Source organism: Parambassis ranga, chromosome 7, assembly GCF_900634625.1.
Source record: "Parambassis ranga chromosome 7, fParRan2.1, whole genome shotgun sequence".
Classification (NCBI taxonomy): domain Eukaryota; kingdom Metazoa; phylum Chordata; class Actinopteri; family Ambassidae; genus Parambassis; species Parambassis ranga.
The window spans coordinates 11,671,538-11,689,915 of record NC_041028.1 but is presented as its reverse complement, the minus strand read 5'-3'; the positions used below and the strand labels follow the sequence as shown (position 1 = coordinate 11,689,915).

At 41.1% G+C, this 18,378-nt stretch overlaps 1 protein-coding gene across 2 annotated transcripts in view; it reads left to right on the top strand.

Annotated features, from left to right (window-relative positions):
* Positions 1 to 18,378, top strand: part of LOC114438964 (kazrin-like) — an 80,371-nt gene that overhangs the window by 59,223 nt on the left and 2,770 nt on the right. Inside the window, exons 3-8 of one of the 2 annotated variants that reach the window (XM_028410637.1) lie at positions 6,575 to 6,766; positions 14,980 to 15,116; positions 15,389 to 15,559; positions 15,838 to 15,921; positions 16,800 to 16,989; positions 18,203 to 18,339. In XM_028410637.1, coding sequence (XP_028266438.1) covers positions 6,575 to 6,766; positions 14,980 to 15,116; positions 15,389 to 15,559; positions 15,838 to 15,921; positions 16,800 to 16,989; positions 18,203 to 18,339 — 911 coding nt within the window. The remainder of the gene's footprint in view (positions 1 to 6,574; positions 6,767 to 14,979; positions 15,117 to 15,388; positions 15,560 to 15,837; positions 15,922 to 16,799; positions 16,990 to 18,202; positions 18,340 to 18,378) is intronic. The other variant, XM_028410638.1, reaches the window with a different exon arrangement.

Sequence of the window (18,378 nt, the reverse complement as noted above, 5' to 3'; positions counted from 1 at the left end):
GGAATAACCAACTCAGTGTCTTTTAAAAGCATTCATATTCATCTGTGCTGACTGTCTAACATATTGCGGATAAATCTGTGAGGTTGATGTGTTTCCTTGGGTCTAATCATTAGAGAGGACTGGGTGCATTAGCCCAAAGGCTCTCTTCCATGTAGTTTCCTTTGGAATAACACTGCTGATCTTCATGGATTTTATAGTCTGGCTGGTAACTGTGGAGGAAACAGAAACAGAGACAAAATACCACAAATACCATCAAGCAAGAATAGGCAAATAGCATTGTTGTATAGTTGCAGAATACAAGGCATATATTTTTGGTGTTGTATATGACTTATAAATAAGTAATACTAGAGTCTGACATGGCAGTGTTCAGTGAACTGATTGTGTTTATGCTATAATGTTCATTATTTGACCACAAAAGAGTGATTAAAATAATCTGTCGACAAACTCAATCACATTGGCATAGGCACTCCAAAATCGACAATTTATTGTCAGTCCGTTCAAAAGAGTATTGCGAAGGGTTAAGATCTCACCCCAGCATGGTACCATATGGATATTAGAGAGAATCAGTATTATTCAAACAGAGCAACGATGAGTTGCCAAGCCCAAAACAAATAAGAGGATGTGGGCTGTTGCCTTGCTTCATGAAAGCCCTTGCTGCTCACATTCTTGACCCTGACTGCTCCTTTATTCCCTTCTTATTTAACACATTCCTGATTTGGGTTGTTCCTTTTGTCTCATGCAACTGTGCTACAGTATGCTCAGCACTCACACAGCAGACAATACTATACACACAAACATTCATCTAAGCAGGAAAAGGATGTTAGAGACTCGCCAGCGCTGCATTGCTTTATTTTCCTGTCATTAAATGTGACATTCTTCATGCTAAAGGAAGCTGGACTCGATTTAAGGGGCTGATGTAGTCAGATGGGATATTACATGGTGATGCTCGGAGCTGAACATACACATAATGTGTCTAAATTACAGTTATTATGTCAGAGACATCAAGCCTTTTCTCTGCAGGCTGGGCACAATATGTGCTGCCTGTATGTTTTATATGTGGCCTGTAACAGCATGTGCTATCATCAGCTTCATACTGGGGGACTGTATGTCCTCACTGCAAGCTGGCTGAATGAGAATTCTATGGGAACAATTGGACTGTTAATTGATTTTGTCTCCAGTATGAGGCAAAAATTGAACCCCACCCTGTCCTTTCCTCCCACCCACTCTAAAGAGGGAAAACCAATCTAAAAATGACTCCCCTCTAGACACTTACTGTCATTCCCTATCAATTTTTGACCTCCACTGCCGTTCCAACCAAGTCCAATTTCAGCTGCCTTGTGGCCACTGGACTCACTGACAGATTGCTAGACCTTTTGCAACTTTAGTATCTGAGTCCTGCTGATTTTCTGGAAGTGGGAGCAGAGGAAGGGACAACAACGTAGGACAAGTGAGTTTGAAGGAGACACAGAGTGACATGGACACGGCAGAGAGAGAGCCCCCTTATATTGCCCTATAATTATCAAAAGTCCATTTTCTCCTTAGAAAAGTTTAATCTTTTTTGCACCATTAAGTCTACTTTATGAAGAAAGCATGATGAATTTAGTGTCCCCAGAGCAGTGCTGATATTTTAGAACAATTTTATGACTGGTTTCCAGCATAGCAGAGCTGTCACTCAAACGCTGCAGGATTATTCAGGACGACAGTTTCAGCCATTTTGCTTAAATCATACAAATAGGAAATGGCACTGATCAGATTCATAATTCACTGGTACCAAGTGCATGTCAGCTGATGCATGGCTGCTATTATGCAAATGCACACATTTAAGCAGTCATTTACATCAGTGGCCATGGAAGGAGATTTTATTTACTGTTTCAATGAATCATAATGACTAGAGGCGAGTCTGTTTAGGGAATTGGAACGGAATGGAGACAGACATGCAGGAGGGGAGGTCAAAGAAATGCACATATTTCTTCACTGTTTGAGGCAGAGACAAAGATCAGTCATCATCATTAGCCTTAGTTTAATCCCTGTGGCACTTGGCTGTTGCATAAGACTTTGGTCAGACATTCATATTAAGCCCATACTATTAAAAGACGATTAAATTCCCCCTTTGTATTTTTGTGGTGAAGGCTGATACTTTAAATAGAAAAACTGAAAGGAAGTGATTTGAAAGAGAAATGAAAAAAAATGATGGTAGTAGAAAAAAAGCCATTCTCCTCAGTATAAAGGAACAGTCACCTCAATTCACAGCAAAGTCTATTTGTTTCAATGAAACTGCTGTCACTAGATTAAGAGCCAGCCAAAGTCCAAAACACAAGATGATGAAGTCGCTTATTAACTTTGCTGCTCCATCCACATTTTTAACCCACTCCTGTTGTTTCACAAAGAGAGGAATGACTCGTACACAGTTGGCATGGAGACAGAAGTCCACGGCACAGATATTTCTGAATGTACTGTATGAGCATGCCAAGATGAAAAAAGGAGTAACAACAGTGCACCACAAACAGGAACACAAAAAGCAGCACTATCATGAATGACTACGACTAGCATGCTCCCAGCTGGCTGGCTGTAGTTCACCAACAAGCACTGTGAGTATAGTGCAATCTGTGGAGGTGCTCAGGTCTTTGTCACAGGGACATATGCTGCAGTGGAGAGTTGATGTTTAGGTGCTTCTGTCTGCTCTTCCATTGCTGGCTTGACCATTGACCACCTTCAGGTGTTTGGTGTGTCATTCAAATAAGGAGGTGATATTTATTCAGCTTGTGATTATAAACCACAGTGGGGTTGCTGCCTCTTATTCTTCTGACACACAGGCACCAGCAGGGAGTGCACCACATCACCACATAACATAGAATCCACCCCCGTAATGTATGGCTGCTTACATGAGGAGGACTTTAATGACGGTGCAGTTCAGAGATTTTCAACTACAAATGCTCAGAGTGGCTGCACAAATAAACACACTACTGTTTGTAGACATGCTGTCTAAAGTGTTAATGGCCATGCCAACTGAGTTTTTTTGACTCCACATTTGAACAGCACTTTAAAGTAAATGTTTGATGTATTGGTGGCCAGCTTTGAGAAAAGAAGTGGTTCTGTTGAATGTTCCAACTCTCAAAAGTTGAGCTTGTGCTCTTAATGTCATAATCCTGAGCCACAGCAGGGAGCCATCTTTGACAAAAAAAAGCTCAACACACACCAAAAAATAGCAAATAAACATAGTATATAGGAGGGACAACTGCACTACTTTTATTGACCGGCTAGCTTACAGTTTGATTCCTTTCTCCTCAAGTGGGCAAAATAATCAGTTCTTGTGGGATTATTTATTGTTCATAGGTTACACTAGGATTTGAATGATCTTTGGTTGGTAGTACCATAGCAGCTTGTGGCCGCTATAATCCTGTGCAGGTAGGAGTTATAGCAGACTTAGTGTGCATGATGTAAACAAGGCTTAGATGGTCAGTCAAACTGTGTGCTTATATCTGTTAAATGTTAACTACTATAAGTCCCCTTAGATGGCAACTGTCATTTAACAGTGTGAAGCTCAGCCTGTGCTGGAGAACAGATGGTGTTAAAAGCTGAGCAACCAGAGTCACCTACCCTGATACTATGGCTACATCCTCTCATCGCTGGCAACACCATCACACTATTTAAGACTGATACACATCCATGTTGTCACTAGATGAAGAAATATATATATAGAAGATTTTTGCAGCCAGTTGAGTGCAGATAAAAACAGCTGCCTGTCTGTGAATGAACAGATTTCATTAGGAACTGTTGGAAAAACTCTGAAGCATACTCATACCTTTTAATTCAGGGTTAAATGTTTTTCTCTCTTACCTTTCATCTGGCTTTTTGTTAAAAAAATCTAGTTGAGGCTCATGTTACAGCAGCTTTTGATCAACAACATTGATTTGGTTTTAGATTTTTTTCCCCTGTTTTTTTGCTAATTCATAGCCTCTGCTTCATTTTAGTTTTATATGTGTTTCTCTCCACCTCATGTGGAACACTTGTAACACATGGAAGGAAAATCAGTTGCAAGCGTGCCGAGTTGTTCAGTTGATTTGTACAACATTAATATGAAAATAACTGCACAAAGTAAAAAATAGAGACAAATATGATTTGAATAAATGTTTTAAATTATCGCACTTTACTTGAGACCAACGTTGGCAGCCGCTGCATGGAGAACCCATCATGGGAATGAAGCTGTACACAGCCCTAGAGGGGAGAGCAGGAGAGATAGTACTTATCAGGAAGCTCCCACTCTGTCATTGTAATGCAGAGCTACAATGTGTGCTTCTTGCCAACCTAGAGGCTATGCGGACATTGAAAAATAGGTAGCAGTCTCTTCACCCACCTCTCCCACCCTCCACCCACCGCTCCCACCCTCCACCCAAACGCTGACTGTCTTATCTGGAATGCTCCAGCACTGTGCTCGCCTGCAGAAAGCTGGAGAAGACAATAACATATCTGTTTTCACCTCACACACTCCGCTAATAATTGCTGTGGCATATTTAGACACTTCATCGTGCATTTCCTGTCACAGATATCGAGGGTCCTCTTGCTGGTAAAGTGGAGGGATTTGACCACTTATCACTGTTTCAGATGTAGGCAGCATCTGAGTCTAATTATTCAATGTAAAGACACATTACTGAGTCAAGTGTTCAAATCAGGAAACAAGACTGTAAAATGTAAAAAAATACATATATTCCTTAACATAAAAAATGTAATTAATCTGTGGTAAATATTTGGAAGTTTACTAGAAACACTGGTCCTGTGGTTATCATTAACTTATCAGTTCACAGTTAAGTTTGATTATTGAAATGTTTCTCAAATGTCCCATTCAGAACTGTAGATATCTGTAAACACATTAGACTTCATATGTCAGTTCATATCTAATCATGTAGACATTATGTTAAAGTTTGTTGTGGTAGATTAGTCTTTGTCCTTTAGTTATGACTCCTTGTGTTGCTGCTGTTGCCCAGTCTTAATGAATATAGGATATAGGATTTTTTAAAAACAAATGAAGTGTAGCTTGCTGTTGGTTGTTTCCAGGACGGGGGGTGCAGCTCCATGTGCTGCCAATAAGAGCATTGCTGCTTGAGTTGCTTTCTAAAATGTGGTTCTATTATCAGGTCCATTAAGTATACCTCTGCATAATGACACCCCACTTGCCGACATTTTTCTTTTGACCCTTCTCCTAATAACCCCTTTTACATTTCATTTTGGTTATTTAGCGGGCAGCCCTTACCCTCAGCCACTTACGTTTTGTCAGTGAACACAAATTAACAGCCTCTGGGAAGCAGGCACATGTCATACAAGCAGTGAACTGATCTTAAAGGTTCAGAGAATGAAAGCTGAGAGCTAAAGTGATCCAAGCAGTCCTTAAATGTTCACATCCTCTGTTGTGTGTTTTTTTTGTCACAGTCTGCTAGATATCAATCAGCTACCAGGTCAGCAGAGATAACACCAGGCCTGGTATGAGAGCAGTGAAATTTCCCCCTCCATTATTTTGATAAAATAATCCCCCAACTTTTATTTAATTGCTGCTATAATTGAGTCATTAACTTGGACTCCAGTATTTTGGCATGTTCTGTCTCCTCCTTCCCCCCATTCATCTCTGATTTTATTTTTTTTACACAATAACATTGAAGCTGAGATATTAAAATATGAAGTGTGATTTATGCAAGGCACTTCAATAATGGAGCCTTGGGAGATGGGGCTGCTGAGCAGTTTTCACCCTCACCCGCCACCATCCTCCCCCTTTGCCCCGAGGATGCATGAAATTGAGCAGAATGATGCTACTCATCCCGCTATAAATTACTCTGTATATGCTCCACCTAGACGAGCACATCCAGTGTGCAGAAAAACACATTTTGGAATTAAATAGTTCTTTTTTTTTTAGGTTTGATGTGAGAAATTGGAGTGTGACATTTGGTCTGCGTGGCTTGTTTTTAAAGCAAGTGTAGTCCTCTCTCTGATGCTGACACTTTCAAAGCACTTTGAAAGTTTTCTAGTGAGTCAAATTGTGAGAATAATCTATTTTTCTGTGCCTCTGTTTTCATTTCATTGTTTGCTTCTTTGTGACAACGGCAGGGAGGAGCACTTTAAAGCACCATTCAATGAATATTAAATAGATACACCTCTAGCTTTTTCTCAAACAGGAGGTTCAACAGGCAGCTTCAAAGACTAAATTCATTACAGCATCACTGTGTTGTCTGCTCTGACACCTATCTCTGTGATGCATATTACTGACAGTAATTTGGTGTTACAGTTATCTCAATGACAAATGAAACCGACCTCCTATGGCAATGGGAAATTGATTTTGAATTTCAAGCATTACAATTCCGGCTGCTTTGTAGCTATTGAAAGCTAATGCACCAGTATGATACTGGATTCTAGTGTGTATGTGACCCTCTGTCGCTGCTAGAGTTCCATTTTGTTTTTGTGTTTTTTTACTTTGGCTTAAAAACTAATCCACTCTTAGGTCTATCTGGTGAAATGAAAACCACAAACACTGGGGCTGTGTTTCGGTGTCAGCCTGATAAATCTCTCTCCTTTTCCCATTCTCCTATAGTCCTGCTGCGCGAGGAGGTGGCCCAGCTCCAAGAGGAGGTGCACCTGCTGCGGCAGATGAAGGACATGTTGAGTAAGGACCTGGAGGAGACCCAGGGAGGCTGCTCGGCCGACGTGCTCTCTGCCACTGAGCTCCGCGTGCAGCTGGCCCAGAAGGAGCAGGAGCTGGACCGAGCCAAAGAGGCCCTGCAAGGTAAGAACTTCATCAGTTTTTGCTTAGATATGTTCTTGTTCTTAGTTCTCCCATAACTATATTCATGGAAATTCATTGTTTATTTGTTTGATTTGCCTTTTTCCTGTGACCAGAGACAAAGACAATCATTTCTAAAAGCCTGTCTTTATACAAAGATAAAACATTTTAAAAATCAAATTATTAAAAAGGTGCTTTTGTCACTGGTTTAAATTGCAGTTAAAATACTCAAAGGGCAATCAGATACTACATATTATGCAATGCGCTCAGCAAGAACAGTGGCACATGTGGAAGGTGAAATGGTTATATGTAAAGCAAAATAGCAACAACAGCCACTTCAAGCTATTCTCTAACCATTCGCTACCGAGCAGCATCAGAGTTTCTGTTTTCCACACCCACTGCTGCTGAGAAAACCTGCTGCATTTCACCTCATAGGTTAAAATCTAGAGCATCTTTTTCTTGTCACTGTAATTTTAACATAAGTGTCTGTAACAGTGTGTTTAATGCAGCCCATTAGCTGCATTATGGTTCATTCGCACCTGTCATACCCCAGAGATAGAGTGGTACCTTGGGGTAAGAGAGGACACAGATACTTTGACTTGCCTGTCTGTCGTCACCCCTGCACTCAGGTAGTCTGATGCTATAATTTCTGAGATATACTATTAATAACTTGACACTATCACTATGAAGGTATGTAATGTGGGGATATTACCATCTTCGCAGACAGTGTGATCATGGTCAAGTATAATGAACAAGTTCTGCGTGGCAGTGCACAGTGGATTTCAGGGCATCAAGCAGAGATGTCATCAGCGTGGCAGTGAATCATTTTTTTCAAAGAAATATTGCCCATAGAATGAGGCAGAGCACAAAACTACCATTTGGTATCAGACAAAAGCATGACGCGCTGTCAGGGGATTTTTTTTTGCCACGACATTTCAGTTGACACTCTCAGCCTACGCCTTCTGGAAGAACTGAACAGAAACAAAATGGACTGAGGCAGAGAAGAATAGAGCACACATCAAATAAATACTTATCTCTTCTTCTTCTTCTGAACTGACTGCACACAGGCTCATGCAGTCATTTGTATGACTCAGGCCTGTTAATGAAGGCCAAAGCCTACCAGCCCCAGCAGGCACTGACAGTAATCAGCGGCTAATGAAAGCTTTATAAAAGGGGACTTTGGTTGGCTTACAAGGTCCAGAAACGTTAAGCAGGGTGGATCTGGTCTGCAATTAAGATGGGGTATGTGGGAGGACAAGAGGAAATTGGCTGTTGTCATATTCAAGTTTGGTTTTGTCAGAGTAAGTTCAGAAAGGTGAACTGAAGCAACTGTGAGTTTGAATTTGCTGCTATTCTTCCATTGTTTTTATGGTGTAAAAGAAGCAAGTGGCTGATGTTCAAGAAGAAGTTTTGGCCAGAGAATGACCCAACACATCTTTCATTTGCACGTTAAAGCAGAAAGAAACCTGAATTATTTATTTTATTGTTATTTTCACCTGGCTTGTAAACAGCAGTAGCTGCTTCTCAGCCCTTTTGTTAGTCCCCAGTTGCCACCCACTGTATGAAAGGCCAGCTACAGCATTAGCAAGCTCTTTGCTCTTTGCTGTTTGCTTGTGGTGGGAAGCTGCCAGGGAGTTTTGGCAAAATTTTCTTGTTTACAAGCAGAAAGTGGAAACACATCTGCCATCACACTTTGTTTCATTTTCTTCCTTTTGTTGCTTGTCCAACTGCTTTCACTCAGCAATTTATGTTCACTGTTGCAGATATTGGAACATGGTAGCAGACAGTGCATGTGATGTTTGTTTATTAAAAAGGACATTTCAACCCAAAACAACATATTTATGTTTTTCATATAATCTGCTATGTATCTATGCAGAATAATTTTGAAAATTGAAAATTATTGGTTGTGCATTTTTCAACATTTTGACAAGTAGAAAGCAACACCTGAGAAATATCTGCAGAAGCTTTCAGGTATCAGTATACTTAAAATAAACTAAACTACAGTTAATATGTCTGAATATAAAGACCCTGCGTGGCCATGCTGGAGGCGGAGGAAGTGCCTGTCATATAAAGAGGGGTGCTAATGGTCAGGGCACACACACACACACACACACACACATACACACATATATAAATATAGCACTATGGTAGGTACCTGTGATGTTGCATATAGTAGTAGAAATGTTGTTTTAAAGAGGAACAGATACATTTGAAGCTTAGTTAAAAAACACTTCTAAAGAATTTTCTAAGGACAAAAAACTCATTAACTACAGCAATTTCTGCATGCTGTCAATTGATTGGAGGCGAGGCGTCGGCTCCATTTGATTTTTTTTTCAATGAGTCTGGCATATTGTGAACATCTCACCAGATGCTCAGACAAAGTGTTTTTCCCTGAAGAATGAGAGCAATGTTTGGAGAACTTTAGCACCCTGGGGGGTTTTTATTGAAATGCTACCAACAATTATTGTGAAGCAGACTATCTCTCTTTGTGTGTGTGTGTTTTTTTTTTTTACTCTGGTTCTGCTTTGGAGGAGAAAGCTGTAGTGAGCAAGCAACGTGAAAGCAATGCATCATCTCCTCCTTTGCTCTCAGCCGCATGAGATAATACCTGTTTACTTTGGGAATGGTTCAGAGAAACTGTGTTGCCACTCCTACCTCGGTTCAGACTGTTTGCAGCTGAATTACATGCAGATTTTTGGTGCCTATGAATACAAAATGGAGTAGCAGCGAAGAAGACTATTTTTCAGTCTGTTTTCTTTCTAGTTATTCCTCATTTTCTTCCCCACTGTCTCTCCCTTTATCTCCTCAGCTGCCTTTCTTTGTGGTGTGGTGCTCAGACTGTTTCAAACTTAAGGTTTGAGCTCACTCCCACCATGATCCACACTTTGGCCTGTGAGCACTGTAATTGCCATCGAGGGTAATTGCCAACTTCTTACAATTGTTGGTTTTGTTATGTTGCCCGTGGGCACTCAGTCCAACCGAAGAGCAGCATTTACAATTGCCTGCAACCCTAAAGTACACAAATCACAACAAACTAAAATGATGGTACTTGGAAGTTTACACCACTCTTATTTGGACTTCGTCATCAAAGTTTACTTTAATGAATTTTCAAAGTATAGTTGGGCCTCGCTGCTGTTTTTAATTAGCTTCAGCTTTGGCTAATTACTATCACTGAGGGACTTCCAGTCAATCCAGAGCCCATATGAAAGCAGAAGACAGCTATGTATCATCAAAGCACAGTCTGCCTGCTCTGTTTAGTGTCATTTCACGCTACACTGTACTCAGAAAGCAGCTCTGTCCTTGACTACAAGGCTCCTTTTCTCACTAGGTGTTTAAACACCAATACACACACACACACAAACACACACAGTGCTGCAAAATCCCATCAGGCTACTCAACTATAGATACTATTAAAGCTGTTTTTGGTGTCTTACTTTTAATCAAATCGAGGCAATCAAAAACAGCGGTGCTTTTCTAAACCTTTTTTAGTGTTTCCTTCTCATTAGAAGCAGCTCGCCATATTGTGCGATGACTTTAATATTGGTGTTCCACCTCAAAATATTCAAATTGGAAGGTCATCCATGAGAGCAGGTCATTACATCATACAGTGGTGATCATTCCCCAATCTTAGATGTTAGATAGGGTGGTCAGAACCCATCAAAGCATATCAGAATTAGGATCAGCCTAATATATATATAGACTCTACACCAGCAAATGTATCAATCCATAATGAGAGAAAGGGGAGCACTGAGGCACTGTGTTTGAGCATCATCCTCTCCTTGATTCCCTAATGTGTCCACCCTATAAGTAGCTGTTAATACATATCCACCATAATGAACAGAGCAGCACCAGTGTTCCTGTCACGCTGTCATCATGTAGATGAATGCCATCTGCATGATGACAGTGTGCAGCAAAACACACGTGTGTAACAAAAAATAAATAAAATAGCTTTTTAACAAGGTGTGTGGATTTTCTACAGTAACCAGATCATAATTTGCTACAGAGCTAATTGGTTTTTCGATGCTTTGAACACGAGAGGCATCAAGTTCCATCAAAAAGGAACAGCAGAATATTCGACTTTGAACTGTCCCTTTAAAGAAATATTTATTTCTACTTCTGTGCAGAGTGAAGGACTATGGGAATTCAACCAATGTAATGATCGATTGGTTGAAGAGTTGGCTGGACAAAGATGAATGCAGCAGTTTACCTATTAAGTTATACACACTGCCACCAAGTGGCAAAGGACAACCACAACGAGTAGCCAGCAGCTGCCAGTGCATGGACAGCATAGTACTGATGTCAGCTTCTTACAACTTATGAGTTTGTTTTGTTAGGAGGTGAGCACATTGTGCTGCTCTTCAGCTCCTACATTATTATTCAGCTGTCAGATGTAAAATCCACAAACCATGAACAAAGGACACTGTCCAATGAGCTGGTGTCTCTTTTGTTCTATCCCAAAATAATGATGTTAAGAGCTGACTAAAAGCCTGTCCTTTCTCTTTAGCACTGGATTTATAGGGAGTGATGTCAGAATGCAGAGGCTTCTCATTACGAAGGGTTTTGATAATCATGTCATTGTGATCCTGTCATCGCGGGTGGACTGAGGTATAAAACTTGCTTAAGCACAACAGTGAATGCACATAAGTATAGATAAGTGTATTTGTCAGTGGATTGACACACTTGTGTCTTGTATGCATCCAGCTAAAAATTGTCTTCTGCAAGAAGCCAGAGGGAGTATTAGATTAAAACAAACAAACAGACATGTTATGTGTCTGCAATCATGGCTGGAATTATGTTGTATTGACACCCTAAGAGATGCTGCACACCAGATAATGAGAGCAGTTATTTATTCAAACAGAATCAGTAAGCAGGATGTGAAAACCACAACACAGCAGGCACAAACCATGCAAGCCCAGATGGCGTAGGTTGACCTTGTCTTTTTTACAATTAAGAACAATCAAAGTATTTTCCTAGAGCCGAATAACATGTGATATAATTATCTTTAAGGTACCAGTATAACTCTCACAGACTAGCCTCCACCAATCAAACCTCCAAACTACTTACTGTCAACACTGTGCTGTTATCACACCTAAAACCTAAAATCTAGTAGTTCTTTACATGGTATTGATTGGCTGATAGCTTTATGTAACCCTATTAGCTAGCTTATTTTACTAATTTTAACAAATTGCTGCGAATATGTTAAAAACACAAAATGCTGTGTTATATACTTAGAGCTCATATAGTCATATAAAGGTTAGGAACCACTTCTTTAAGGTATTTTTATTACTGGAGTGGACTCCATGAGAGGCTCGGTGTTTCTGTTTAGAAACTGCCTAATGAGTCGGCCCACTCATTATGTCCTCCAGTGTGAAAGCATCATAGCAGAGTCCAGCAGACAAAGGCTTTTAGAGCTTTTATGTGGCAAGGTAAAAACCACTTATGCAGATTTTAGAGAATGTGTCAAGAGCATGATAGAGACAGGTGTTTTTGTTTTCAACATTGGCCATCCTGTAACAGTGGGTTGGACTTTTTCATGATGAATGTTTCTGCAACAGACCTGATATGCTTCTTTTCTGTTTAAAAGGAGTAGCTTTTAGTATGTACATTTGCAAAATCACACAAAGGCAGCTATTGAATACCACAACCAAAACTCAATATGAAAAATGCACACAAATTCTGTAATGAAGCGGAAACAAAAAGCCCAGGATCTCATCAAAAATGGAAACTTGTATATAATTAAAGTTTTAAAGCATTTTAACATATGACATGTAAAACCCAACCTAATTACAGATCAGTGATCACATTAAACAATGACGATCTCCCTTAGAGAAGACAAACAGGTACAGAGGAACCCCAGAAAGAAGTCAAAGGACCGTTGTAGTAGTGACTCCAGATGGGAATTAGCATGTCTACACTATTTCAGTTGAAAAAAACGAGCATGAGTAGAGTCCTGTTGAATCCAAGTTATACACTTATGTCAGTAACAAAAGGATGAAAAATATGTAGTTGTATGTATGTAGTATGTATGTTTTACGAGACAAAACCCATAACTGAAACATGGCCTGTAATGTTATGTGACTCTGGACTTAGACACCTGCTCTAAATTGACACAACACTGCAAGTGGGGAAGGATTCATGCAGCAGGAGGACCTGAACCTCAAAACTTTTAAAGATAGATTCTTTATTGTCATTTTATGCACCACTTAGAAACCAAAATAAGTTGTACTCATCCACTGCTCAGCAGTCAGTGCACAACAAAACAGTGAACCAAGATTATAAATAGTTAAAAAGTGGTTAATTAGGTTTGAAAGAACTCATTAAATATTAAAGAAGACCAAGGTGTGCTGTCTGTCATGAACACTCCACCACTTGACCTCATCATCATGAAACTTTTAAGGGGCTGCTTGCAGAATAAGAACACTAAACAGCTCAAGCGTGTGGTTTCAAAAATAAGGCATGACATATACTATGATATTTTTTAAATCCACCAAATTGTGATGACAAAAACTAACTTGAGACAGAAGTATCTCTTTTGGATCCCACTGTATTAACTTGGATAGTAAGACAGAAAACAGATGTCTCCATGATGCGAATCATGTTTCCATTAACTGACCACTAAACTGCTTCCAGTCTATGTTGTCTCTATGACTACCTCCTGTGGCCCCAAACATTTTCTTGAACTCCAAGTGTCCTCTGCATGTTTCATCTGGTAATAATTGTTTTATACTTTAGCAACAAGCCGCAGAGCATGTTTGTCATTACTATGGCTAACATGCTCCCGTCTCTCCCACATTCTTTGGTGTAATGTAATATCGTCTTTGTCCTTTAGAATTGTTAATGCATCAGTTGTAAATGGTAAAAGAAAATGGTGAAAACTTGAATTTGCAACTGTGAATGGACCCCTTCACTGAGACACAGTGAGTGCTTTCTTGCACACAACACCAGGAAGGTCGCTGCTGCCAAGTGGTCACAGGTGCAGGATGTGAGGCAGTAGCCGCGTTTCTGGCTCATCTCAAAGACGGCTTTGATTTCACTTCCTGAGGCAGGTGCTGGGAGGTTTCCTGTTTCTCTTGGTCAGGGAGGGATGTTGTTTGTGTTTGTCATCATTCACCTGCTAGTGTGGCCTGGATATCCCTTTTGGCTGGGGATTCCACCTGTAAGAGGAAGTGAAAGGATGAGATATGAAAGGGTGACATGGAGGGGAAGGGAAATGAAAGGGTGACTATGTCCTTGTAGAACTGTTTTAATTGTACTTGCCTGAACACGTTCCCCTGACACAACTTGTGAATGTGACACAATTAACCAGGCTGTGATATAAGTTAATTAATGACACACAGCTGGCTCGGAGGTAGTGGGGGAAGGGGGACAGAAAGGTGAACACAAGATAACAAGCATCAAGAGGAAAACAGAACCGTGTGATGCTGTGAAATACCAAGCAGTCAGAGCTGTGGTGCTGCAAGGAAAGAAATGTCAAAAAGGACGAGGACAAAGGTGGACAGAGACAGTGGATGCGTAATATATAAATAAATCATACTGTGTGCAGGCAGTTTTGAAGTGTAGCTGGAGAGAAACTCGGCTTTAAAACACATGCCTGGAAAACCACCTCGCATGAAGAGAAAGCTGGAGAAGAGGCAGATGCAGAGAGAGAAAAACAGAGATGTTGCCTTTGAGAAAATTAGAGCTTCTCTGAATAACCACTGTGAACCATATTCTTTATCACGATGCGTGGGTGAGGTGCCAGAGGATTAGAGAGAATGTGCGGTGGAGAGACAGATGAAAGGAGAGACTTGGCCTCTAAATGAAGCAAGCAGCAGGGAGAAGATTGACAGGTGGGCTGTGTGATTCACTTCTTTATCAACACCGTCATGCCAAATTAGACCCACAACAGCAGGTGGATTTAATGATTTTACTTACACACTTCATATCTGAAGGAACTTAATAACCTGGTTATTATGCATAAAGTAGCTACTGCAGCATGGTCTGTACATGCCAACTTAGTAAAAGCCAATGTGTGTGCACATTATGACTAAGGAAGACTGACTGTGCTTTGGTGTAGCAGCTGTTTCTTGAAATTTTTTTTCGATGCCAAACTTACTGCCAAGTGAAACTAGTACATTCTTTGACCCTTTTCTCCTTTACATGTAAATATACAAAGGGCATGAATGTTAAAATGTCTGATGTTAACAACAACCCCTTTCTTTCTCTCTGTCATGCAGCCATGAAGTCGGACCGTAAGCGCCTGAAGGCAGAGAAAGCCGATCTGGTAAATCAGATGCAGCAGCTCTACGCCACACTGGAGAGCCGGGAGGAGCAGCTCCGCGACTTCATACGCAACTATGAGCAGCACAGAAAAGTATGGCCCCCATGCACCTTCCTGTATGCAAACACGCAAAGGTGCATACAGATGAATAAATGAACATCGGTCCACAATACAACAACATAAAATAAGAGCATAAGATAAGATACCACAGCAGAAGAACATGTCATTGTATCTATGGTGTGTTGTACATATACACATATACAGCACACAACTAAACAGCTAAAATACAGCTTGAACATTGTCCACAGTCTGTTTGCCTATGCTTGAAATGTGAACCAATCCATCAGGATATGTATGTCTGCTAGGAGAGCGAGGATGCAGTGAAGGCACTGGCCAAGGAGAAAGACCTCCTGGAGAGAGAGAAGTGGGACCTGCGACGGCAGACCAAGGAAGCCACGGAGCATACGGGGATGCTGCGCTCCCAGCTTGACCTCAAGGAGAACCGCATCAAGGAGCTGGAGGCTGAACTGGCCATGGTGAGACAGCAGGTGGCAGATGGAGAGTCAGCAGCCAGTCAGTTACCAGTTATCTGTTTCATTAATTATGAAGGTTTTTAAAATTGCAGTCTTAGCCGTCTCAAGTGTTAAAACTATTAATGGTGAAAGAAAAATATTGTACAGACGAGAAAAAGAAGAACCAGTGTGATTGTGTTTGTGTACAGTACATCTGTCTGTCATTATGCATAGTTTTAGGGTTACATATGGAAAGCCTTTGAATGAACAGTATAGCCATCCCTCATGTCTCCAACCCCCAGATGAGTAACTGTGTCAATCAGAGAATGGAGTTCCGGGTGTTTGAGCGGCTTGTGGACAGGGACTACTCTACTAGGGTCATGGCGGTAAGATGGGCGCCCACAGCTTTAACGTTTGACTTTTCTTGCCCCTCCTGCTCCCTGGAAATCTCTCCTAGTTGTGACCTAGTTGTGGTTTTGGAAAGCACGTTGTTGACTAACCCTCAGCCCACCCCGTCTGATCCCAGTGACCCTAACATCAGTGGTCCCTCAGATTCCCACTGTGATTGATCTGAATGTCTTTTAGGGCTAAACTGCTTGGGTGGAAAAACATCAGTAATCTGATTTCTAATGATCACATTGGAGAATTGTGATTGTGTTCTGTTTTGCATGTGAAACACTGTGGTTGATAATAGTTTGACTTGGTTGGCGGAGATGATTGCAGTGAAGCTGATTGTGTTTCTAATTTGCAGCCTGCTGTCGCTTGGCATGATGATAAGATTCACACAATAACAAGATTTCAAGCATTTGTACAACATCATGTCAAGGCAATCAGAATACACCAACACAAAGAAAAAAAGTTTTTATTGGCACAGAATCAATATGCACAAAAAACATCTTCCAAGGTTCCTGCAGCTCATTGTTGCTCCTGCTAAAAGGCACCCTAATTGTTTTCAGTTTCTCAATTTTTACACCCCAACAAATACCAACTCCCACCCCTTAGGCTGTGGCAAACACATCCTTTTGAGAGAGATTTCACATTGCTAAAAGAAAACAAGAATACAGCTGTATTTTTCATGAGACAAGAACCACATGAGGAGCCCAGGGGAGAACTCACACATCTGCATGCACTCATAGGGTTGGACACTCAACATGTGTATTTGTTTACACATAAAAAGACCGAGAATAAATGAGGTTCACTTAAAATGTTTTTGCAGGATGTGTCACTTGCTCACTGATTGCATCTGTCCATCTACCTTCTTAAGGCTAAACAGTCACTAGCCACCCTGACCAAGGACGTGCCCAAGCGTCACTCTCTGGCCATGCCCACAGAGGCGGTCGTCAATGGCAACAACCAGGAGTGGGTGATGCAGGCTGATCTTCCTCTAACTGCTGCCATCAGACAGAGTCAGCAGACCCTCTATGTTCACACGGGACATCCAACAGACAGACAAGGTAGGACAACATGAGCAGAAATAATGCAGTCGTACCATCATTTACCCTTTGCATGCTCATCTGAACCTGCTTCACACACATTCACTCCTGCCATCTGCTTAGTTTGACCACACGATGATGCTCCAGTAGTCGTGACATGTCATGCGCTTCATGTGGCAGTTAAGGTGAAGAGATTTTTGGCTTTACAGCTTCCATTTGTCTTTGCCACACAGATATATTTCCAGTATGTCCTATTTGTTGGGAATCTTTGCAAGTAAATGGATTTGAAGGCTTTTTCTCTTACTTAACTTTTCTTGGCCACACAGTACTTCAGTATTTTCAAGACCCCTTGTAACATTTGCCAGTGCCATAGCTGTGTCCCTTGACCTGCATACATCCCAGAGGAAGGGAGAAACAGCATCTCCTGTTGCAACTCATACACGCAGACCATTATAGATGAAGTGCAGTCAAGAACTACGTCGGAAACTCAGTTTGAAATCTTTTTTCTTATGTAGCTTGTTCACTTTGAATTGTGTGACTCTTTTCAGACGGAAAACAGAGGTGTGTAGCAACACAGCCATTAAAATGCAGCACACCCATTTTCTTTTTGTTTTTAAACACATTTGCTGCTTTTCAGGTGGTCGGTCACACATGCAAGTAAAAAAGACCAAAAAAAAACATTGTTCTAAAAAATGCCTAAGAGGTTCATCCTCAACTGAAGAAGTGCCATTGTGGACTACACGAAAAAAGAAGTTCTTCAAACATTAGCCCTGTAGCCACCAGAGTCCTTTTCCATCCTCTCAGAGACTGTTCAGAGTGCACCTCACACAGGTTGCTCACTAATGGGGACATCTAGAGAAGAAAGCACACAGTCCAACAATAACAGGGGAAACGTGTGAACAGTCACAAACCCCAAATTCATATGCAATTGGTACTGTATGTACCACCCTCACTGGTTTTCACACACACACACACACACACACACACACACACACATACACACTTGCACATCCTCTCAACCTCTGTGAAGCTGTTTTTACTGTTGCTTAGCAACTGCAGCTGATTGCAAATCATTTCAGGCTTTTGGTTACAGGCTTATTCTAAAATACATTTTTATTTTATGGATCTCGTGCTATTATTGAGAAGAATTTGGTATTCCCTGTTCACTACTCGAGGTGCACAAACACCCAAGAAAGAAACGAGCCTTTTCTCTTCTCCCTCTCACCCCGTTTAGTGGCTGCCGTGCGGGTGAGCCCCTGCCACTCGCGTCAGCCCTCCATCATCTCTGACGCCTCTGCAGTGGAGGGAGACCGATCATCCACACCCAGTGACATCAACTCCCCACGCCATCGGACTCACTCCCTCTGCAATGTAAGAGCTGCCCACCACTGCATCCTCCCAAGTAATCAC